At 39.6% G+C, this 24,484-nt stretch overlaps 1 protein-coding gene across 1 annotated transcript in view; it reads right to left on the reverse strand.

Annotated features, from left to right (window-relative positions):
* Positions 1-24,484, reverse strand: part of AUTS2 (activator of transcription and developmental regulator AUTS2) — a 1,187,145-nt gene that overhangs the window by 889,277 nt on the left and 273,384 nt on the right. The window contains exon 2 of the mRNA XM_061153366.1: positions 5,625-5,837. Within this exon, the coding sequence (XP_061009349.1) occupies positions 5,625-5,837 (213 nt within the window). The remainder of the gene's footprint in view (positions 1-5,624; positions 5,838-24,484) is intronic.

Here is a 24,484-nt window from a genome sequence, read left to right on the forward strand (position 1 = left end):
AATACAACTAATTATGAAAAGAGACCAGCCTGAGTTGGAGGCTTCCCAAAAATCAGATGTTGAAAACTGGCATCTTATCCTTATTTCAAGTCAATCAAGATTCCAAAAGTAATTACAAGTCAGTCTCCTCCCCACTCTTGCTCCCAGTCTTGTGTTTTTATTCTCATTTCTGTAGTTTGGGCAAAGAGAAAACAGTTGTGTGCAACTTAAATGCATCAGAAGGTAAAAATGAAGAATTTTCTTTAATATCTATTTCTTTAACCTTCACATGACTATACTTTTTAAAAAGCAAATGAAATCCCACTTTAACACATTAAACTTGAAACTCTGAAGCATGAAGTAAAAATGATTTAATTGCAGCTCACATTTCTTGATACCAGCTCAATATACCTTCAGTCATTTAACTATTATAACAAATGTATTTATGAAAGAGCACCTAGCAAAGTTCATGTCTTGTCATTACTAAAGTATAATACCTAATTACATTAGTGTTTCAAATGCTCTGATTTCCAGAACCCTGTAGGCCCTAGAGTCAAGCTGGATAAATACCTGTGTGATTTCAGCCTTGATTTCCACCCAGAACTAATCAGCAGGTCTTCAGCAATCTGACTTGAAATGGATCTGTTTAATCAAAGTTTTCCATTATAAATCCTCCTTTGCAAGTGAATTTCTGCTAGTAACAAATGTCATGTCACCGAGGAGTCTTCTAACAATCTGAGTTCACTGAGATAAAGGATCCACCTGTGGTAGTAAATGCTCTCAAAGGTGAACAGTGTGGCAAGACCTACTGCTTCATCAAGGGGGTACAGCTCAGCTGGTGGCATGAATCTCCCGGGCTCTTGACCAACACAAACACTTACTCCAAATAAGGGAGTAAGTGCAATGCCAATACACAAAGCAGACACAGACACATGAAGCTCTAATTCTAAAGACTTGGCACTGGGATCAATCCTTTCTCTTTCTAGAAATCAGTATACATCTACACTGGTATCTACAATGTCAGCTATTAACCCTCTACCAAGTTTGACTCTGTTTCAACCCATAACAGATTTTCAAAGAAAGGAGAAAATTTTCATTCCTTACAAGCCAAACCTACCCAGATCAACCTGTATCAAGATATTTAGACCATGTAAGACATTCTCACACAAGCCATTCTCACCAGCAAGGTTAGAGTCTAACTGCTGGGCTCCTGAAATATTCCCAAATCTCTTTATTTTTCTCCCAAAGTGTTCACCTACTGCTAACAGCAATCTCAATAGGTTGCTTCTCTCTGGGAAATTCTGTCCTTAGATGAATGACTTTTGGGAACTTAAAATTCAATTAGGAGGGAGACTCTGGTATTTATTTTGATGATCCATCTCGTGTCTGTTTGTTAGAAAAGTTCATATAACCTAAAAATTCCTCCTAGTTCATTTAGGCCTATATCCTCTGATTCAGTTCATACTAGAGAAAGAGAAGACAGATTAATGGACTAAATGGAGATTTAGAAATATTCACTTGGAGCCAAATCTGAGAGTTCTCTGAACCCTTATCAACTTTTCCCCATGGCTTCTTTATTTTTAAAATCCGTTGGCTCTCAGTGTTTTCAATGACAAAGTATTAAAATTTTAAAGCACCCCCTGTGGTGTGGAAGTAAGACATACTGAAAGAAAACTAAACTCAGAGCCCTTAAAGGAGTTAAGTTTTCCCGAAGATTAGCTTCTGCAGAAGGTAAGACTTGGTTGGAAAGTTTGGCAGCCCATGATTTCATTGTGTTCTTTGGTAGTTTCCCAATTAAGAGAGTAAAGATTCTTACGCAGAGGACCTATCAACCTCTGTTTTGATTTTCCTACTCCTAAGTCAAATTGGGGGAGGGGGGAACCTACCATAGCCTTATTAGTAAGAGCCAAAACTTTGTAATATAATGTCTGAGTACTCACATCGTGAGCAAACAATTCTGCATAGGACAAACATAAGCACAGGGAGATGAGAAAGACATGTACTCTTCTGTATTACAGTTAACTTGTCCCTTCCTTCATTTTTTTAAACCCTTTTTTAAAGTAAAGTTTTCAAATTTGCCATATAAGAAAGTGGAACCCTTTTATAAGACAGCTACTAGTTCAGTATCTTCTAAGTCAGCATGCATTTATATTTAAAAACATAACCCAACAGGTAAGTTCCACTGGGGTAGCTAAGTGCTAGTTAAAAACACTTTAACAGTATAGAAAAATTTCATGAGAAGTGAGGTTTTATAATCAGGCAAGAGGTGGAAAAGGGGGGCTAGTTTCAGAACTACACATCTCTCTTAAAAAAAAAAGTATGTACTTGCATTCTCACAGTAAAAAGATTAGTTGCCTTCAATGAAGTTTCAGAAAAAACAAACAAACACCTTTTATTTTCTCTGCACTGAGGAGTAACATTGTCCCACAGTTACGGAAAGCTGCACATTAAGTTCCTTGCTTAGGGAGTACCAATTCCTAATAAGATTCAAATCTAACCCACTGTCGCCAAGTCAAAAATAAAGAATAAATTCTCACTTCTTGCTGCCCTCTTTCATTTGTGGCTCTTGCAATTTTATCACTCCCTCAATGAGAGGCATTGAACAACAATCTATTAATATATAAGTTCTCCTCAAGGCCCACTTCCATCTCAAGGTCCCCTCGTAGCTAAAACAGTCAAGATTCAGCGACTTTATCTAACAAGAGGCAAAGGTGGGGTGGGGAGGGATGGATGGAGTGGTGGGATTAGCTGTGATGTGTACAGACATCTGGCATGGTAGGAGAGCAGCCTCAGACACTCTCAGCACAAGTTGTGGAACATCTCCTGTAACCGTTTAACACACCTGTGTGTGACCTTTTACCAAGGATCATACAACGGACAGCCCTTACCTGGGCAGACATAACCAGGAATGCATCTCATTCTCTCCCCTTAATGTTTTCACAGGGCCAACCAGTTACAGACCTCAAAATTAAATTACTTTCAGGCCTATGATGATCTTCCATTAGAGATTTCAGCAACACTGTATATTCAGTATCTTTGTGTTATTCAAAAACTTAATCATGGGACTGAGAAACCTTCTAGTCTAAAACTCTCATTTTACAGATGGGCAGCAACAGACAGTGCTTTGCTCAGGGCTTCATAATAGCACATATGATGCTAGGAATATTATAAATAAAAGCATTACAGTTTTACCTCAATTATCAACTTTGGTTTCCCTTCCTACTTAAAAAAAAAAAAATTTAAATTGGATAGTATACTTTGGCATCAACACTGAAGATAAGAAAACACCACTTGTTTTTAAAACTCTTACACGGGCCAAAAATACAATTCACTCTTTTCTTCTCCATGATTCAGACTAATTGCTTTTTAAATATACTCCCTAAATACTCCCTAAAACAAGGATAACTTTGATTTCAAATACCATTTGTACCAGAAGATTGATCATTAAGACCAAAAAGCTACTCGAATTTGAGACAGATGAGTCCTAGCCTTCTTGTAAGATCATAGACTCTTTCAACTAGAGGACAAAGCAGAAAGAAGAATTTTGAGGAAAAACAGAAAAGTCAGATCAAGCTTGGGAGTAAAAGAGTCAACGATAAGGAACCACAGCTCTGTGGAGGCTCAGAATTAAACTGATTTCTTGCCTGAAAGGGTAAGAAGCCCCTCCTCCCACCCCGTGGGAGGGAGGACCTCCAGGAGAGGCAGTGGTCACAGGGCAATCTCTGGACATTGGAAAAACCACTTTTCCCACATAGCTCACAGGGAGAGGCTTGGTTTGCAAGTAACAAATACCACAGGCACATTATCTTTTATAGAACCTAGACCTCACCCCACTTTCTGACCAAAAAAAAAAAATTTTTTTTCTAATCTTCATCCAAATGTGGTTGCCTTTGACTTTCAAGTTCTTTTTCTATGCTCACTGTACTTGGGAGTTTATCCTATTTTCTTCTTGAGCTTTCACAGGCCATTTCTATAACCACAATCCCTCCCTCTGACCAAACCAGCCCATGAACTTTCTAAAAATACTTGTAGATTCCCTGCGCCCCACGACCTGGAGTCCTTTTATCAACCACAGGAAGCACAGAGCAGGGCAGAGGAATCTAGGTCTAAACCCTGGCTCTGTCCCTCACAGTTACGTGGCCTCAGACAAGTCACTTTATTTCTGTAAGCCCAAGTTTTCCTATCTGTAAAGTAACCATAATATCATATCATCTCCTCACCAGGGTTGTTGTGAAAATTATAGATCATACTACCGAAACTCCTTCACTGAGTGATTACTGTGCTATGTATTAGACAAATGTTAGTAATTACTTTTATAACTCCAATCTGGCATTTTATTTGAGGACAAAGAAAAACTGCCAAATGTGTTAGAATCCAGAACACTTTCCTGAGATGCTCCTGAGTCCATCGCTCCATGTATTTTCTCAGACGTTTACCCATCAAGTTCAACTCTGACACCAAACTGCCCACTAAATCTTTTTAGAGTTTCATTTTCCCAAACTTTTGACTAAAATTCATCACCAGAAAAATGTTCTTGATTCTTTATAAGAATGATTTTCAAACTGGCTTGACCATTATCAAATAGGAAATTTCTAAGACTACAAACTTCTGTGCCAAAATCCCTAGTTATTCTGATTCAGCGGGTTCTAGGGTGAAGCCAGGAATATGTTTAATAAGGCTCATGATATGATTCTAATCATCTGTGAGGTTTCAGAACCACTGTTTTGTATGATCCTAGATCTTCTCGCTCTGCAGAGAAACATCTGCAAACTAGAAATTACCTGTTCAGCTTCTAATTAGCAGCACCTGCTCTCTGAACCACACTCCTTTCCTCTGCTTCCTTCAAGAGACAGTCAGTCTCACCCCGTGGTCCCTCCAAAAACAAACAAAACACACCCGGGACACAGGTAACTCAGCAGGTGCTAAAGCCTCTGGATTTGTGCTAAAAACACTGCTATAAACAGCCTCGCTTCTCATTATTAATCTATCTCATCTGGGGATTTCCACAGGCAGAAGGGTTCCCCAAATGCCAAGAGCTATATTTTCTTGTGGATCATTGAAACCTAATTATTAAACAGCCCAGTAAGCTCTACCACCAGGCTTTCATACAAGCGGCATATCACAAAGGCTGTTCTGAATTACAGGCTGTGGAGGACACCTAAAAAAACTCATTTCTTCACCACTGCTCTTCCACATGCCACAGTATTTGAGCTTTCCTAGAAAATACAAATCTTAGGCAGGGTCCCCTGCCTGAATACAGACAACCATTTTTAGCACTTCAGGACCTTGATACACACAGTGCATGTGATCAGATGTGCCCATTTCCTTTCCTCTACCCCAGACGATCTCTCCCTGCAAGCCAATCCACCTGGACCACCCCAAAGACCTCCATCGGTCTGCCCTCAATGCCAAGAGCACGAGCACCGTCTCTGTTGCACAGAGCACACGTGTAACTGAAAGGGTACCGTGCTCAGTTTCCAAGTGCTTGGTTTTGGAATATTCTTTTAGAAGCACACACACGCTCTGCAGGGCAGCCCTCCAGCACCCACCAGGGATCTCCTCTCCACCTGTCAGGAAGAATCACAGACAAGTAGGCACCTGAGGAAGAGCAGTCACAGGACGGAACAAGCCCTACACATCCCCACCTGTCTGAGCCCCTTCGGCATTTTCTTTCTCTTCCCGAGGTGCTGGCAGAGGTTGCGGTCATTTTCTCGGTCTGAGCTGTAGTGGTGCGGGTGGCTGAGTCGGCTCTTCTTGGAGTGAAAGGACAGGCCGTTGGTAAGTGCTTCTCGTTTCTTCTTGGTCAGAGGAGTCTGGCGTTTCTCCACGCGTTCCTGAGGCTTAAGTGCTACATCTTTCTGTAGGAAAAAGAGAGAGAGAAGGAAAGGGAAGTGGTGGTTACATAGGTAGCTAGCGTCACACCCAAAATAGAGACTAAATGGGGTTACTAGAAGGGAGCCAGGGAAAGGCAAGAAAGTAGGGTATGAGACTACCTGAAACTAAGGTCAATTTTTCTGAATCCCTAATGCCACACATGTATCCTGTCTAATCTTGTTGGGGGGATGGGGGTGGAGAACCCAACAAAGCACAAAGTAGCTGTCTATTAGAAGTGGTTTCACTGCTGCCAGGGAGAGCAGCTTTCCATTTGAATCTGCTCTGGGTCCAGCACACACTATTCCCCTAGTAGGCTTAATACACTAGCTTCCCAAAATGGTACACCAACTATGTTTCAGAAAAGGAGCACTAAGTGCATGTAGGATGCAAAAATACCAGCACAAGACTGAACATACCAGGAGGGCTAGGTGGAGGTGAGCCAGAGAGAAAGACTCCATTCGTAAGATAAAAATATTTCCTTAATGCATTATATTTTTACCCCAAGTTCCTCTTACCCTGAGTTCCTTAATTCCCATGTCCTTTGCAAAACATGTAACAACCATATCATCACCAAGATCAACAGTAACTTGTCATTTGTTACTGGCTGTGGCGGGGGGAGGGGAGAGGGTAGGAAAAGAGTAATAGATTTTCTAGACTAGGGGACAGCATCTGTAGGAACTACAGACAAGCGCTCCACGTCTCAGCACATGGGTGAGCTCTGTGCCTGCAGGCAGGTCAGGGCATCCTGAGGTGTTGAAGACCTGGGTTCTGACGCTGATATTATTCACTATGAAACTCAGAGTAAGTCCCTGCAGCTCTGAGCCCGTGTGGGAAAATGGGCTCAGATACAATCAGACTGACCCCTGTCAAAGCCCTTTAGAGGAAAACAGTGTGGAGATTTCTTAAAAAACTGGACATAGAACTGCCATATGACCCAGCAATCCCACTTCTGGGCATACACACTGAGGAAACCAGATCTGAAAGAGACACGTGCACCCCAATGTTCATCGCAGCACTGTTTATAATAGCCAGGACATGGAAGCAACCTAGATGCCCATCAGCAGATGAATGGATAAGGAAGCTGTGGTACATATACACCATGGAATATTACTCAGCCATTAAAAAGAATTCATTTGAACCAGTCCTAATGAGATGGATGAAGCTGGAGCCCCTTATACAGAGTGAAGTAAGCCAGAAAGATAAAGAACATTACAGCATACTGACACATGTATATGGAATTTAGAAAGGTGATAACGATAACCCTATATGCAGAACAGAAAAAGAGACACAGAAATACAGAACAGACTTTTGAACTTTGTGGGAGAATGTGAGGGTGGGATATTTCAAAAGAACAGCATGTATACTATCTATGGTGAAACAGATCACCAGCCCAGGAGGGATGCACGAGACAAGTGCTCCGGCCTGGTGCACTGGGAAGACCCAGAGGAATCGGGTGGAGAGGGAGGTGGGAGGGGGGATCGGGATTGGGAATACATGTAAATCCATGGCTGATTCATATCAATGTATGACAAAACCCACTGGAAAAAAATAATAATAATAATAAAAAAAAAAATTAAAAAAAAAAAAAAAAGAAAGGAAAATAAAACTCATGTATAATGCCAAAAAAAAAAAAAAAGCCCTTTAGAACCCTGAGAAATATACACATTAAGCAATAAAATTAAAATGACTTGGTATTCAATCATTTGTTTGTTTATGAGTGAACATGTTCCTGGGGCTTCCCAGGTGGTTCAGTGGTAAAGAATTTGCCTGCCAATACAGGACACAGAAGACTCGGGTTCTATCCTTGGGTCAGGAAGATCCCCTAGAGAAGGAAATGGCAACCCTCTCCAGTGTTCTTGCCTAGGAAATTCAATGGACAGAGGACCTGGTGGGCTACAGTCCACGGAGTTGCTAAGAGTCCAACACGACTGAATGACTAAGCACGCACAGACGGATGTGTTCCTCCTTACACTGAAAATGTTCCTTCCTGGAGCCTCATCTGCACACAATTTCTCAGTTTCTATGATCCTGAACATACATTTAAAAATACAATAAGACCAAAAAAGAATTCCCTTTCATCCCTTTCTCATTCTCAAAATACCACTCCCTTTTTCCTTCACAGCCAACATTCTTGGGGGCAGTTATCTCTTCCTCATCTTCCCAATATCTCCGCACTCCCAACCTGACACACACAGTGCTCCTTGAAGTCTTCCCCAGTTTAGCCACGGCCATATTTGGGGACCCTGGACTGTTACCTCTGCTTTGCCTAGACCTCAAAAGCCCACTCTTCCATATTCCTCCCTTTTCTAGTTGAAGGACACCCCCTCCTCCCAATGTTGCCAGTTAAAGGAAAACATTTGGTGATGCAAAGCAATGTTCTCAGGGCTCCACTCATTCAACAAATATTTTTTGTGCACCCTTTATATGCCAAGTACAAACTCAGAACTACCCTACAGGCATTGAGAGAACAACTGTGTGGGGCAAGAAGACCCCAACCTCATGGAATTTAGAAATTAGGGAACAAGCAATCAAGTCACTAATCAAATCACACAAACATGTAATTGCAAACTGAGCTCTTTTAAAAGAAAGATCACAGATGCTACAATAGGGGGAAGTGGTCTGTCTGGATGAGAGGTGCTGTGGCTGAGGAGATGACTGCCACTTGACCTAGATCTGAAAGTCTGGGCACAGAGAACAGCTTGTGCAAAGGCCCTGAGGCAGCTGGTAGCATGATTCTCTGAAAGAATGAGGTCAGGTACTAAGCCCAGTGCTTCACTTATAGAACCCAGCAAATAACAGATGGTCAAATTAATGCTTGCATAAGCAAGACCATTAGCTAATGTATCCAAATCTATAAACTACAAGAGTAATTTAAATACTATCTTTACAAGCTGCCTCTGACACAGAGTGAGTGAAGCAAGCTAGGAATTCTGATAGGAAGAGAAAACCAAGGAACCCGGATAAGCAGGCACTGGTGGTACACAAGAAGGATCACAGAAAACAGCAGAAAGTCCCAGAGAAGGGGAAGGGCCTGATCTTTGGGGCAAGATGATATCAAACATTGGGACTTCCCTGGTGGCACGGTGGATAAGAATTCATCTGCCAATGCAGGAGACAGGTATTAGATCCCTGGTTCAGGAAGATTCCACCTGAGGCAGAGCAACCAGGCCTGTGGGCCAAAACTACTAAAGCTCACACACCAAGGGCCTCTGTTCTGCAACAAGGGAAGCCCTGCAACAAGAAGCCGGCACACTGCAAGGATGAGTAAGCCCCTGCTTGCCGCAACCAGAGAAAGCCCATGCAAAGTGATGAAGACCCAGCATAGCCTAAAATAAAATTTCTTAAAAAATATCAAAGACAACAATCTTCTAAGGCAAATGAGTGGTTTCTGGCTTAACTTCCAGCTGCTATCACTGCAGAAGGTTTACCCTCTGCCACTGGAGAGGCAGCTCTCGCAAGACAATGAAAATGTGGTGAGGAAGTGTTTAGGGGACAAGCTGAGATCGAAGTAAGTGCATGAAGCCATTGATTCCAGTCTCAGAGCTTTGCACACAACGCCTAACACATAGCAAATATTCAATAAATGTCTGCTATGGTGTCCAGGGTCTACTACCAAAACCAGCTATGTCAGACATCTGCTCAGTATTTGGCCTCACATTTAACCAATTTGGGGCTTTCCCAGGTGGCGCTAGTGGTAAGGAAACTGCCTGCCAATGCAGGAGACATTAGAGACACTGGTTTGATCCCTGAGTTGGGAAGATCCCCTGGAGAAGGAAATGACAACCCACTCCAGTATTCCTGCCTGGAGAATCCCATGGACAGAGGAGCCTGGCAGGCTAAACAGTCCATGGGTTCACAAACAGTAGGACACGACTGAAGCAACTTAGCACTCATGTAACCAATTTAGTCAGCTCTCATGAAAAAACACTCAGGAATAATGGCAACATTAGCAGAAGCAGGCAAGTGAGTCCCACCATGAACTGCTTCTATATAATATGATTAAATCGCACCACTTCTAAAGGTAATACATAAGCTCCCACAGGCTGGAGAAAAATGCCTTTCTCTGTCACACAGTCCGCCTACTGCCCTACATCATATGGATGTGGAGTACCAGATTAATAAACAAATGATATTTAATAATGTATCAGCCGTGCTTTTTTTGAAAAAATTATGCCACTCTCTTTGGAAACAAAATCTTTCTTCATACTGAAGGTGCTCCAAAGTATATTGAAAATTATGTGCAATTCCATACAAATGTGAATTAATATTTATGAGAGTATAGTATAATTTTTTTCTAAATCCATTTTATTTTCATGCAGCATATTAATCAAGGCATTCTCACTGCACCATAGAATAGCGACACAGAGCAAATGGACCCCATGCCGTGACATTAGCTTGTAAGAGACCTGCTGAAGTCTTAGCAGCAGCAGTACAATCATCTCAGCTCCAATTAATATTGAGATTTTAAACTGTGCAGGCTGTGTGAGGGGGAGAGGGGAAGAAAGAGAGCCTCAAGATGTGTACAGAGGTGGTAGCTTCAGAAATAAAGAAAAAATGAACCGCTTTTTAAATTAATTTTTATTGGAGTATAGTTGCTGTACTGCAGAAGAAATGAAGTCTTTTAAAAAGTTTTTATTATGTAAGAGGTTTTAAAAGATTATCTTTAGAGAGCATCTTTACTGTTTCAAAGATTCAGGTTTATTTATAAATTACTACATAGACACTTTGGAACAGTTCCTGAAAAGAAACAGGCTGCTATTTATTTATTTCCTCTACAAACCTATCCTGACTCTTTACTATGTATGAAGTAAAATAATTACTTAACATCTCAATGGCTATCTTGGGGGTGAAAAGAAGATAAAAACTGCCCATTGTAAGCAATTAGACTCAAAGACAGATTATAAACTACTCACCTTTCAACATTCTAAACAGTCGAACACATGGTTACATATATGTGTATGTGTGCATACATCCATCCACCAACAAATTATCGCAACTAATTTAAGTATTCCGTTAAAGAAACTTGGGCAGGCTATAAAGTACTGCTTCAATACAAAAAGACAGATTGTCTGGTGTATAAAATAACTTTTTAGGATCGATGAATGGCAATTTTCAAAGGCCTGTTGAGCCATTAGTCTACTATGGTTCCCAAAGAAAATTAATGTCTATCAGAAATATCTACAGTGGCTTTTTAAAATAAGATGACTACGTCTCATACTCAGCAAGGGAAGCATTTAGCAGATTATCAAGGGGGGAGGACAAAAGGATAACGAAAAGATCTGGGGGAAATACTTTAAGGCATTCATCTGATAATCACAGAAGACTGAGAAGCCAGGCAGGCTACAGTCCATGGGGTCACAAAGAGTCGGACAGGACTGATGCGACTGAGTAAACACACACAAGAAGAAGCAAGAAAGCCAGCCAGCCAAAAACAGAAGGCTAGCCATGAGGTAAAAAGATTTACACATACCTGCTGGCAATAGAGGGGGTAAGTGCACAAGCTATGTACAACAGACAGGAACAGGTTTCATGAACAGTTGAAATTATGTGATTTTTAGGTCACTGGTGATGGAGGGCAGGGTCACGGCAGTGCATATGCTGAGAGGCAGGCTCAGAGACCGACTAATAGCGGCAATTTCCTTCGACACCCAGCCTTTCTTCTTGGTGACGGAAAGGTGATCTTGCTCTTGACTTTCCCTTCTCCCAAATTACAACCTTCCACCAAAGGCTTCCTCTGCCACTCTTGAATTTCAAAATGAGATGGTTCAGTGTTGTGCAAACTAAGGGAGAGCAACAAATTGCAGAGCGAACACTGCAGGCTGCAAGGCTCCACTGGCTGATTACAGACGAAGCCAGAGCGAACAGAAAATAAGGGCACCATTTGCCTACCGTGCATGAAATAGATCTTAGAAAGACCTTACGAAGCCTGTCTGATTTTCCCAATCTAAACTGAGGGCTGCCCGTCACTAACAAATACGAGTGCGTGTGTGTGCCCAAATGTACATACATGTGTAAGAGGGGTGCAATCTGAGCAGAACCTCTGCTAACAGTGACTTGATCTTGGGGACTTGCAAAGAAAACAACAGAGAAGCCAGAAGAAAAACAAAACACGCTTTCTCTGTCACCATATTATTGGCTGGCTGTGTGCTGTCATTTTAGTCTGTCAAGTCCTTTGTTGGTTTATTATATCGCATTTGTACTAGGTTTTCAATGGCTTTACAAACACTGATTCCATCACTTAAGTGCAAAAAAGTAAAAGAGCTTGCAGTGATAAGTAGAAGTGAAAATTAAAGAAACAAGACATAACAGCTCTTTTAAAACTTACCTCTACATGGATATGTTTATACTGGGCCCTCACTTTGGACTTCTGAACAAATGGGACTTACAAACCTATTTTGAGGGCCTAAACTTCTTTAGTAAATAACCAAAGGAGACAATATAGGAATTTACAAAATAATCAATATGGCATTCAAAAAAATAACCTCTCATGTTCATCTTTTTTTTGCTTTTCTTTTGTTTTTTAATTAATTAATTTTAATTGGAGACTAATTACTTTACAATATTGTAGTGGTTTTTGCCATACATTGACATGAATCAGCCATGGATGTACATGTGTCCCCCATCCTGAATCCCCCTATCACCTCCCTCCCCATCCCATCCCTCAGGGTCATCCCAGTACACTGACCCTGAATGCCCTGTCTCATGCATCAAACCTGGACTGGAGATCTATTTCACATACATGCTTCAATGCTATTCTCTCAAATCATGCCACCCTCACTTTCTCCCACAGAGTCCAAATGTCTGGTTTTTATATCTATGTCTCTTTTGCTCTCTCACATATAGGGTAATCATAACCATCTTTCAAAATTCCATATTTATGTGTTAACATACTATACTGGTGTTTTTCTTTCTGACTTACTTCACTCAGTATAATAGGCTCCAGTTTCATCCACCTCCTTAGAACTGATTCAAACGTGTTCTTTTTAATAGCTGAGTAATATTCCATTGTATATATGTACCACAACTTTCTTTTTTTTTTTTTTCCATTTATTTTTATTAGTTGGAGGCTAATTACTTCACAATATTGCAGTGGGTTTTGCCATACATTGACATGAATCAGCCATGGAGTTACATGTATTCCCCATCCCGATCCCCCCTCCCACCTCCCTCTCCACCCGACTCCTCTGGGTCTTCCCAGTGCACCAGGCCCGACCACTTGTCTCATGCATTCCACCTGGGCTGGTGATCTGCTTCACTATAGATAATATACATGCTGTTCTCTCGAAACATCCCACCCTCGCCTTCTCCCACAGAGTCCAAAAGTCTGTTCTGTACATCTGTGTCTCTTTTTCTGTTTTGCATATAGGGTTATCGTTACCATCTTTCTAAATTCCATATATATGTGTTAGTATACTGTAATGTTCTTTATCTTTCTGGCTTACTTCACTCTGTATAATGGGCTCCAGTTTCATCCATCTCATTAGAACTGATTCAAATGAATTCTTTTTAACGGCTGAGTAATATTCCATGGTGTATATCTACCACAGCTTCCTTATCCATTCATCTGCTGATGGGCATCTAGGTTGCTTCCATGTCCTGGCTACTATAAACAGTGCTGTGATGAACATTGGGGTGCACGTGTCTCTTTCAGATCTGGTTTCCTCAGTGGTACCACAACTTTCTTATCCACTCGTGTGCCGATGGACACCCAGGTTGCTTCCATGTCCTACCTATTGTAAACAGTTAGGTGGTGAACAATGGTGTACATGTGTCTCTTTCAATTCTGCTTTCCTCAGTGTGTATGCCCAGCAGTGGGATTGCTGGGTTGTGTAGCAGTTCTATCTCCAGTTTTTTAAGGAGTCTCCACACTGATTCTCCATAGTGGCTGCACTAGTTTGCATTCCCACCAACAGTGTAAGAGGGTTCCCTTTTCTCTGCACCCTCTCCAGAATTTATTGTTTGCAGACTTTTTGATAGCAGCCATTCTGACAGGCATGGGATGGTACCCCATTGTGGTTTTGATTTGCATTTCTCTGATAATGAGTGATGTTGAGCATCTTTTCATGTGTTTGTTAGCCATCTGAATATCTTTGTTAGAGAAATGTTTGTTTAGTTCTTTGGCATATTGTTTGACTGCGTTGTTTATTTTTCTGGTATTGAGCTACATGAGCTGCTTGTATATTTTTGAGATTACTTCATTGTCAGTTGCTTTGTTTGCTATTATTTTCTCCCATTCTGAAGGTTGTCTTTTCACTTTGCTGATAGTTTCCCCTTCATTGTACAAAAGCTTTTAAGTTTAATTAGGTCCCATTTGTTTATTTTTGCTTTTATTTTCATTGCTATGGGAGGTGGGTCATAGAGGATGCTGCTGTGACTTACATCAGAGAATGTTTTGCCTATGTTTTCGTCTAGAAGTTTTATAGCTTCTGGTCTTACATTTAGATCTTTAATTCACTTTATTTTTGTGTATGGTGTTAGAAAGTGTTCTAATTTCATTCTTTAACAAGTGGTTGACCAGCTTTCCCAGCACCACTTTGTTAAAAGATTGTCTTTTCTCCATTGTATATTCTTGCCTCCTTTGTCAAAGATAAGATGTCCATAAGGGTGTGGATTTATCTCTGGGCTTTCTACTTTGTTCCATTGATCTACATTTCTGTCTTTGTGCCAGTACCACACTGTCTTGATAACTGTAGCGTTGTAGTATAGTCTGAAGTCAGGAAGGTTGATTCCTCCAGTTCCATTCTTATTTCTCAAGATTGCTTTGGCTATTAGAGGTTTTTATGTGTTTCCATACAAATTGTGAAATTATTTATTCTAGTTCTGAGAAAAATACCATTGGTAGCTTGATAGGGATTGCACTGAATCTACAGATTGCTTTGGGTAGTATACTTATTTCACTACATTGATTACTCCGATCCACAAACATGATATATTTCTCCATCTATTTGTATCATCTTTGATTGCTTTCATCAGTGCTTTATAGTTTTCTATATATAGGTCTTTTGTTTCTTTAGGTAGATTTATTCCTAAGTATTTTATTGTTTTCATTGCAAAGGTGAATGAAATTGTTTCCTTAATTTCTCTTTCTGTTTTCTCACTGTTAGTGTATAGGAATACAAGGGATTTGTGTGGTAATTTTATATCCTGCAACTATACTATATTCACTGATTAGCTCTAGTAATTTTCTGGTGGTGTCTTTAGGGTTTTCTATGTATAGGATCATGTCATCTGAAAACAGAGAAAGTTTTACTTCTTCTTTTCCAATCTGGATTCTTTTCATTTCTTTTTCTTCTCTGATTTCTGTGACTAAAATTTCCAAAACTATGTTGAATAGTAGTGGTGAGAGTGGGCACCCTTGTCTTGTTCCTGACTTTAGGGGAAATGCTTTCAATCTTTCACCATTGAGGATAATGTTTGCTGTGGGTTTGTCTCATAGAGATTTTATTATGTTGAGGTATGTTCCTTCTATTCCTGCTTTCTGGAGAGTTTTAATCATAAATGGATGTTGAATTTTGTCAAAGGTTTTTTCTGCATCTATTGAGATAATCATATGGTTTTTATCTTTCAATTTGTTAATGTGGTGTATCACATTGATTTGCAAATACTGAAGAATCCTTGCATCCCTAGGATAAAGCCCACTTGGTCATGATGTATGATCCTTTTAATGTGTTGTTGGATTCTTTTGCTAGAATTGTGTTGAAGAATTTTGCATCTAAGTTCATCAGTGATATTGGCCTGTAGTTTTCTTTTTTGTGTGGCATCTTTGGTTTTGGTATTAGGGTGATGGAGGCCTCATAGAATGAGTTTGGCAGTTTACATTCCTCTGCAATTTTCTGGAAGAGTTTGAGTAGGATAGGTGTCAGCTCTTCTCTAAATTTTTGGTAGAATTCACCTGTGAAGTCATCTGGTCCTGGACTTTTGTTTGTTGGAAGACTTTTTATTACAGTTTCAATTTCTGTGCTTGTGATGGGTCTGTTAAGATCTTCTATTTCTTCCTGGTTCAGTATTGGAACGTTATACTTTTCTAAGAATTCGTCCATTGCTTCCACTGGACGAAGTTGTCCAATGGAAGTTGTCCATTTAATTGTCATATAGTTGCTGATGGTAGTCTCTTAATATTCTCTGTATTTCCATATTGTCTGTTGTGATTTCTCCATTTTCACTTCTAATTTTGTTGATTTGATTCTTCTCCCTTTTATTCTTGATGAGTCCGGCTAATGGTTTGTCTATCTTCTCAAAGAACCAGATTTTAGGTTTGCTGATTTTTTTCTATAGTCTCCTTTGTTTCTGTTTCATTTATTTCTACCCTAATTTTTATTATTTCTTTCCTTCTACTAACCCTGGAATTCTTCATTTATTCTTTTTCTAGTTGCTTTAGGTGTAAAGTTAGGTTATTTATTTGATTTTTCTCATTTCTTGAGGTAAGCTTGTATTGCTATGAACCTTCCCGAGCACTGCTTTTACTGAATCCGATGGGTTCTGGGTTGTCGTGTTTTCATTTTCATTTGTTTTTATGCATTTTTTAATTTCTCTTTTGATTTCTTCTGTGATTTGTTGGTTATTCAGAAGCGTGTTGTATAGCCTCCATATGTTTGATTTTTTAATAGTTTTTTTCCTGTAGTTGACATCTAATCTTACTGCATTGTGATCAGAAAAGATGCTTGAAATGATTTCATTTTTTTTTAATTTACCAAGGCTAGATTTATGGCCCAGGATGTGATTTATCCTGGAGAATGTTCATGTGCACTTGAGAAAAAGGTGAAATTCATTGTTTTGGGGTGAAATGTCCTGTAGATATCAATTAGGTCTAATTAGTCCATTGTATCATTTAAAGTTTGTGTTTCCTTGTTAATTTTTTCTGTTTGGTTGATCTATCTATAGGTTTGAGTGGGGTATTAAAGTCTCCCACTATTATTGTGTTACTGTTAATTTCCCCTTTCATACTTGTTAGCATTTGCCTTACATACTGCAGTGCTCCTATATTGGGTGCATATCATATTTATAATTGTTGTATCTTCTTCTTGGATTGATCCTTTGATCATTATGTAGTGTCCTTCTTTGTCTCTTTTCATGGCCTTTATGTCAAAGTCTATTTTATCTGATATGAGAATTACTACTCCTGTTTTCTTTTGGTCTCCATTTTCATGAAATATCTTTTCCAGCCCTTCAACTTTCAGTCTGTATGTGTCGCTTGTTTTGAGGTGGGTCTCTTGTAGACAGAATGTATAGTGGTCTTGTTTTTGTATCCATTCAGCCCGTCTTTGTCTTATGGTTGGGGCATTCAACCCAATTACATTTAAGGTAATTATTGATAAGTATGATCCCGTTGCCATTTACTTTGTGGTTTTGCATTTGAGTTTATAAACCTTTGTTTGCTTCCTGTCTAGAGAGGATCCTTTAGCATTTGTTAAAGAGCTGGTTTTGTGGTGCTGAATTCTCTCAGCTTTTGCTTGTCTGTAAAACTTTCGATTTCTCTTTCATACTTGAATGAGATCCTTGCTGGGTATAGTAATCTGAGTTGTAGGTTTTTCTCTCTCATCACTTTCAGTATGTCCTGCTATTACCTTCTGGACTGAAGAGCTTCCATTGAAAGATCAGCTGTTATCCTTATGGGGATCCCGTTGTGTGTTATTTGTTGCTTTTCCCTTGCTGCTTTTAATATTTGTTCTTTGTGTTTGATATTCATTAATTTGATTAACGTGTGTCTTGGGCTGTTTCACCTTGGGTTTATCCTGTTTGGGACTCTCATGTTCATCTTTAAAAAAAAATGAATAACATCTACTATATGCCAGACATTTTGCCACCTGCTAGAAATATCTAAGAAAGGATCTAAGAACTCATGTAAATTGATGAGGTATTACACTAAAGGGGGATAGGCACAAAGCAGGCAAAATGCTTCCTACTGCTATATTTCACACTGGATGAAAACTGCAGCCCTGCATTATCACAAAAATATAAAAACAGATACACAGAATACAGAGTCCAGAAACAGACCTACTGATATATAGATAATGAGTTTTCAGCAAAAGTACAAAAACAATTCTGTGGAGAAATAATCTTTTTAGCAAATGTCAATGGAACAAGTAGATATCCACATGCAAACTATAGATATAGATATATACATACATATATCCATATCTCAATCTATTAGAAATGTTAACTCAAAATAGATAATAAACCTAGTTTAAAACCTAAAACTAAAAAACATCTAGAAGAAAACTTTTGTAAACTTGGGTTAGGCAAAGATTTTTCAGATATAGTAACACAAGCACAATCCAGAAAAAAAAAAAAAAACAACCTGATAAATTATACCTTATCAAAAATGTAAACTTCAACTCTTCAAAAGATGTTGTTAAGAAAATGAAGATACAAGGCACAAGAAAAAAATATTTGCCAAGTGTGTATCTGATGAAAGTTTTGCATCTAGAATACATTCTTTTAAACTCTTGAAACTACATAAAAAGAAAGCAACTCAATTTGTTAAATGGACAAAAAGATTTAATCCTTAACTAAAAAAGATACACAACAAAGGTCCATCTAGTCAAGGCTATGGTTTTTCCAGTGGTCATGTATGGATTTGAGAGCTGGATGGTGAAGAAAGCCGAGTGCTGAAGAATTGATGCTTTTGAACTGTGGCATTGGAGAAGACTCTTGAGAGTCCCTTGGACTGCAAGGAGATCCAACCAGTCCATCTTAAAGCAGATCAGTCCTGGGTGTTCATTGGAAGGACTGATGCTGAAGCTGAAACTCCAATACTTTGGCTACCTGATGTAAAGAGTTGACTCACTGGAAAAGACCCTGATGCTGGGAGGAACTGGGGGCAGGAGGAGAAGGGGATGACAGCGGATGAGGTGGCTGGATGGCATCACCAACTCAATGGATATGAGCTTCAGTAAACTCCGGGAGTTGGTGATGGACAGGGAGGCCTGGCGTGCTGTGATTCATGGGGTCGCAAAGAGTCGGACATGACTGAGCGACTGAACTGAAGTAAACTGAAAAAAGATACATGGGTAGCAAATAAACACATGAAAAGATGCTTAGCAGCAGTAATCCTCAGGGAAATGTAACATTATATCTACTACATACATGTTAGAATGACTAAAATGAAAAAGAATGACCATACCAAGTACGGGCAAGGATGTAGAGGAACTTTCATACACTACTGGTAGAACGTATAAATGGTACAGTCACTTTAAAAAACAGTTTGACTGTTCCTTTAGAAATTCAAAGTATACCTACCATATGTATCAACTATTCTACTCCTAGGTATTTCCCCAAGGAAATTAAAACACATGCCCACATAAAAATTTATACATGCATGTTCATATCAGCTTTGTTACAGCCTAAAACTGGGAAAAACTTAAATATACATCAACAGGTGAATGAACTGTGATATAACCATTCAATGCAATATTACTCAGCAATAAAAAAGAATAACCTATTTATGTATGCTATAACATGAATAAATCTCAAAACAATTATGCTGAATTTAAAAATCAAATAAAAAAGAATACATTCTGTATGATTCCACTAACATAAAATTCTAAGAAATGTAAAATAATCAATAGTGACAGAAAACAGATTAGCAGTTCCCATGGAGACACAGGAAAATATTATATGGGGACAAGAGGAAAGTTCTGGGGTGAGGGGCATTTTCCTTGTCTTGACCATGATGATAGTTTCATGGGTGTATACACATGTCAAAAGTGTAAAAATGTTACACTTTTAATTCAGGCAATTTACTAGTGTGTCAGTTACACCTCAACATAACTCTTTTTTAAAACGTCACAATTGGCTATCATGCACAGCTGACATATCATTATTACTAGATATCATAATTACTAGATTATACTGAGTGTCCATCAGAAAGAACTCATCTTTCAGATTCTTGGAACAAACGGATGGCCATACTCTAGAAGGACTGGCTTTGGACCATGAAGGTTCCACTGAAAACAACTCAGCTGTGAGCCTTGTGAACATGAACATCTCAGTCGGGCTCAGGAACAGTGCCCAGTCTGCACATCACTCTCAGTGTAAAGGTGGAGTTCACACCGTGCGCCTTGTCTTCTTCACCTGTAACAGTCAAATCTCAGCTACTCAGAGGCTAACTACTAAAAGTTAGAGTTTGTCCTGTTTTTCTTTCAAATACTTTGTTACTGTTTGGCCACATCCTCTCTCATGAACACACCAATCTAAGAGCAAAGAAAGAAAACATACATAACTTTTTACTGTTTCTAAATGTAAAAACAAACAAGTACCTTATTAAAATACTATATACAATGCATAATGATGCATATGACATAAAGGAATCCAAATGAAGAGAAAAAGGGGTTTAAAAAGGGAGAAAGTGCAAGCACAGACAAAATCAGTATATGAAAACACCTGTCAAAGGCGCAGAGCCACTGTCAGAAGTTGGGGGGCGGCGGGAGGAAAGACCTCAAAACCAGCCACTGAGAAGCTTTCCTAAATTCAGCTATGGGATGAGATCACAACTATCAGCTTAAGCGAGATTTTTGCACACTCTGTGAATTGAAAACGTCCCAGCAGTCTCCCATTCCCATAGATAATTGAGAGTTGGCTGCTGTTAGACCTTAACATGCTCAAAGCGGCTGAGTCCCTGGCAACCAGATGCTACTGCTTAAAACAGTTTAGGCTCTTAGCCCTGAAGGATTCCTAAAATTGGATTACAGTCCCTCCAGATAATCTGAGAAATACAGCATGACGAAAAAGAAACCTTAAAAAATAAAAAAAAAAATTAACTCCTCCATAACAACAGCATTCTGAAAGCTGAGCACAGCATGACTGAGGCAGAAAATCTCATCAGCGAGGGCTTAAGGGCAATGGTGTACACAAAGGGGGAGTCTAGAAAGGGGAGGGGAACCCACACAACAGAGGAGAGTGTCGGGAAGCCAGAAGGGAAAGTAAGCACCATGCAATTCTCAGGCTTTTTGGAAGGCAAAGAGAGTCTGGTGTGCTGCCTTGAGAGAGGGTCACAGAGCACACAAATTTCTACTGCTTTCTCATCCACTCAAATATAACCCAAGGAGGTCACACTCACATCTGAGAGGATGTATAATCCTAATGAGACCACTTTTAACTAGTCATTATTCATTTTTGACTAGGCATTTCATGCAAAAGATGGGGAAAGGGTTAATGTACTTGTTACAGTGAAGCAAGTATGCTTAGTCACTTTAGTCCTGTCCAATTCTTTCTGACCCCCATGAACCACAGTTCCTCTCTGGCTCCTCTGTCCATTGGATTCTCCAGGTAAGAATACTGGAGTGGGCTGCCATGCCCCCCCCGCCCAGGGGATCTTCCCCACCCAGGGATCGAACCCATGTCTCCTGCATCTCCTGCACTGCAGGTGGATTCTTTACCACTGAGCACTGCGGAAGCCCACTGCAGCAAAATAATCAGTAACTGGGCCTTTGCTTAACACTCAGGTTTAGCTCCACAGGGAGACTGGTTATAAGTCCATCAGCTCTGAATTCCTAGTGGCGGACACAGAATGCCATGCACAGTGAGCTGTTTTTGAACAAAAGAATTAGAGGATACCATGAATGCTCTTCTTACCCTTGGGGTTGCTCCCCCACCCTATGAGTCACATCCCTCCTCCGCAATCACATTTCCACCCAAGAAACTTCAAGCTTATTATTCCCCACCACATCCTTGGCAAAGTCATTACTACCCCCCTGTACATTAAGAGGGGGTGAACAGATCCTCAAGAGATAACGTAAGTTACCCCATTAAATACAAGAGAAAACAAAACAATAAAGGGCACTGGCTGGGAAAATGACAGGTCCTGCCATCATCTTTGTGGCTTGATCTCATGGCCAGATTACCATTTTCTGGGTCTCAATACCTCTATTCACAGAAAAATCAGGAGTGGTTGATACTGTCATCCATATATTCAAGACAAGGACCCTGATGAGCCAGTGACAACCTCTTCATATACAGACATTTGATCCAGATAAATACGGTACAGATTTTTATTTTCTTCCCTTAAAATGTTTCCAATTTGTTCTCTTACCCAGGTGCCCACATACTACCATACCTTCATTTTAAATGACCAAAGTCTGGCCCCTAAGTGAATCTTTAATTACTTAAGGAGAGAGGCAGTGCATCCATTCATTTCACTTTTCTAACAGAGTGAAATGAAATGAACCACAGGGGAAATAAAAAGCAAAATAAGGATTGGGATTCCAAGTCATGGAGGAGTCCTCCATTCTTTTCTGCCATGCTAAACCAGTTCTGATCCTCACTCTTTCCTTTAACCTTCCCCAGAAGAGAAAAAAGGAAAACAAAATCCTGATGTGATTCAGATCTTACAAAATGGGGAAAAAAGGGAGAACCACTAATACGTCCTTCTAGCTCCAGCTCTTAAGAAATTAAGCCTCTACTAACAGGCAGTTGAGAACACCTTGATATTTGACTTTAGTTAGGGCTGGCTGTGCTTTCATAGAAACAGAGGTGGTGTATGGGTATGAGTAACCACTTTTTGGAGAGGCTCACTTAGGAGAACAAAATCTTTCTCTTTCTCTCTCTCACACACACGAGGCCTAATTCTGTCCACTCAGCAAACAGGAAACAATTTCACAAACGGTAACTTAGTGTTTAGGATTATTCAGTAACAGGAAAAGCCACTTCTGGCAAAATTCACATTATGTAGCTCGAATATAAATAGTTTATACAGCATATTAGGTAGGGTATATGGATAAAAGACAATCTCTTTATGGCTCAAGTTTTTCAAGTAGCTCAAATAGGTTTTTAGGGAACGATGAAATAATTAATTCCTTCAGTACTAATACTATAACTTTCTCCTAACTTCCCAGAAACTGTAGTCAACTTTCCAATGGAAATAAGCAGGCATCCATTCATTTATAGAACAGTGATGCAGAAAACCAACATATCCACGAACATCTATATTAACACCTCCCCACACTCCACAAACAATTGTTACATCCTTTCTCAAACTTTCTCTTAACTGGCTTGTCAATGGTATAGACCAACCTGTTTCAATATCTGAAAACTTAGGGTCCCCCATGAGATAATCTCTTAGGTTGCATCAAACTCTCTGATGTTATTATTATCCTCAGAGGTTATTTAACACATATAAAACATTCAACCAATGTAGCCTTAACAGTTCACTGATTCAGTAGCACTTTTTCTTCCAGATCACGTTTTCCAGAATTAAATATCTCTATGAGATTTCTCTGATATCAAAGCATGTTCTTTTGATTTTGAGAAGTAGGCATGGTTCTGATTTGATTTGAGAACCAGACATGATTTAATAAAAGGTGAAGACAAATTTCTGAATATAAAGCAAGGACTTATTTGTGACTTTTCATAACCACTAATATTTGTACAGCAACTGAGAGCTGCAAGTGTACAACAAGCTTACCTTTTAAAGTCAACATTTCACTTGATTTCCTAATAACCCAATACAACAGGCACCATCATTTTCATTTTCTAAATGAGGAAACAGAGGTTTGGTATACAAATGACATCCCAAAGTCAGAGAGTCAGCCCTTGTCAACACACTTGGGGTCCCTTGGCTCTAATCCTAGTCTCATTCCCTAACACCAGGTCGTTAGAGCCTTATTTGTAAGTGTTGGGATTATGACCTTTTGCTTGAAGAAAATTTTAAATTATAGTTTAGTACTGTCTCATTATAAAATCCTTCTTCTCACCTCCATTTCCCCTCCAAAGCATAATTAGGGAAAGGCTATGCCCCTTACGTCAAGCACTTGAACTCTTTCTCAAGGATTCAGATCAGCAATAGAAATCTAGACAGAAATAAAAAGCTTTGGTTTTTCTCTAAAACTGACAATTTTCACCATTTTATTTCAAAGGTGAAAAGTGGCAGAGAATGACACCCTTCTGACCTTAAAGAAAAAAAATAAGAAACTACACAAATGTTCCAGACCCTGAATTCCACATGTTCTGCCTATGTGGCTGAATAAATATTAATGGATAATGGCAGCAGCTATAAATACCCACAGGCACACACACACAAAAAAAAAACCACCAGAAATTCTTGTTTAGCATATATTGCAAACACTCTATCACTAAATGAGACATAAACACAGGTTTCATGGCAAGACTTCCCAGTCTGGGAGCTTGTTCACATGGTTCCAGCCTATGAATGCACTCTCCCTTCCACTGCCCTTCCCATTAACCCCCATCTTCTATTTCAGATTTTAACCAGAAGCATTTTCTTTCCTTTAGCATCATATGGGGGAAAATACAATGAACGACTCTGCAGGCTTTCACGGAACACAGAAAAGTCCTTAAGAGGCACCCACTGACCTGAAAGGCAGTGTCAGTTTGCACAAGAGACCTGGACGCTAAGTTTGAGGCAACTACGTCATGAAAAGACGCCCAAACTTTTACTCAGTTTGTTGATCAAGTCACAGCCTTGTCTCTATACCAAAGCTTCCTATAGATAGATTTAGTGATGTTTAGATACTTATTGGGTCTATCAGATTTGATAATAGAATCAATCTCTCCCTTTAGAAGCTCTGGGTTAATGGCAAAGTTTATTAAACTGCAGGCAGTCATTCAGAAAAGATCAATAGAGACATGATTACAGAGTAACCAGAGGATTAAACATGAGATTTATCACAAAATT

Source organism: Dama dama, chromosome 10 (assembly GCF_033118175.1).
Source record: "Dama dama isolate Ldn47 chromosome 10, ASM3311817v1, whole genome shotgun sequence".
NCBI classification, from domain to species: Eukaryota; Metazoa; Chordata; class Mammalia; order Artiodactyla; family Cervidae; genus Dama; species Dama dama.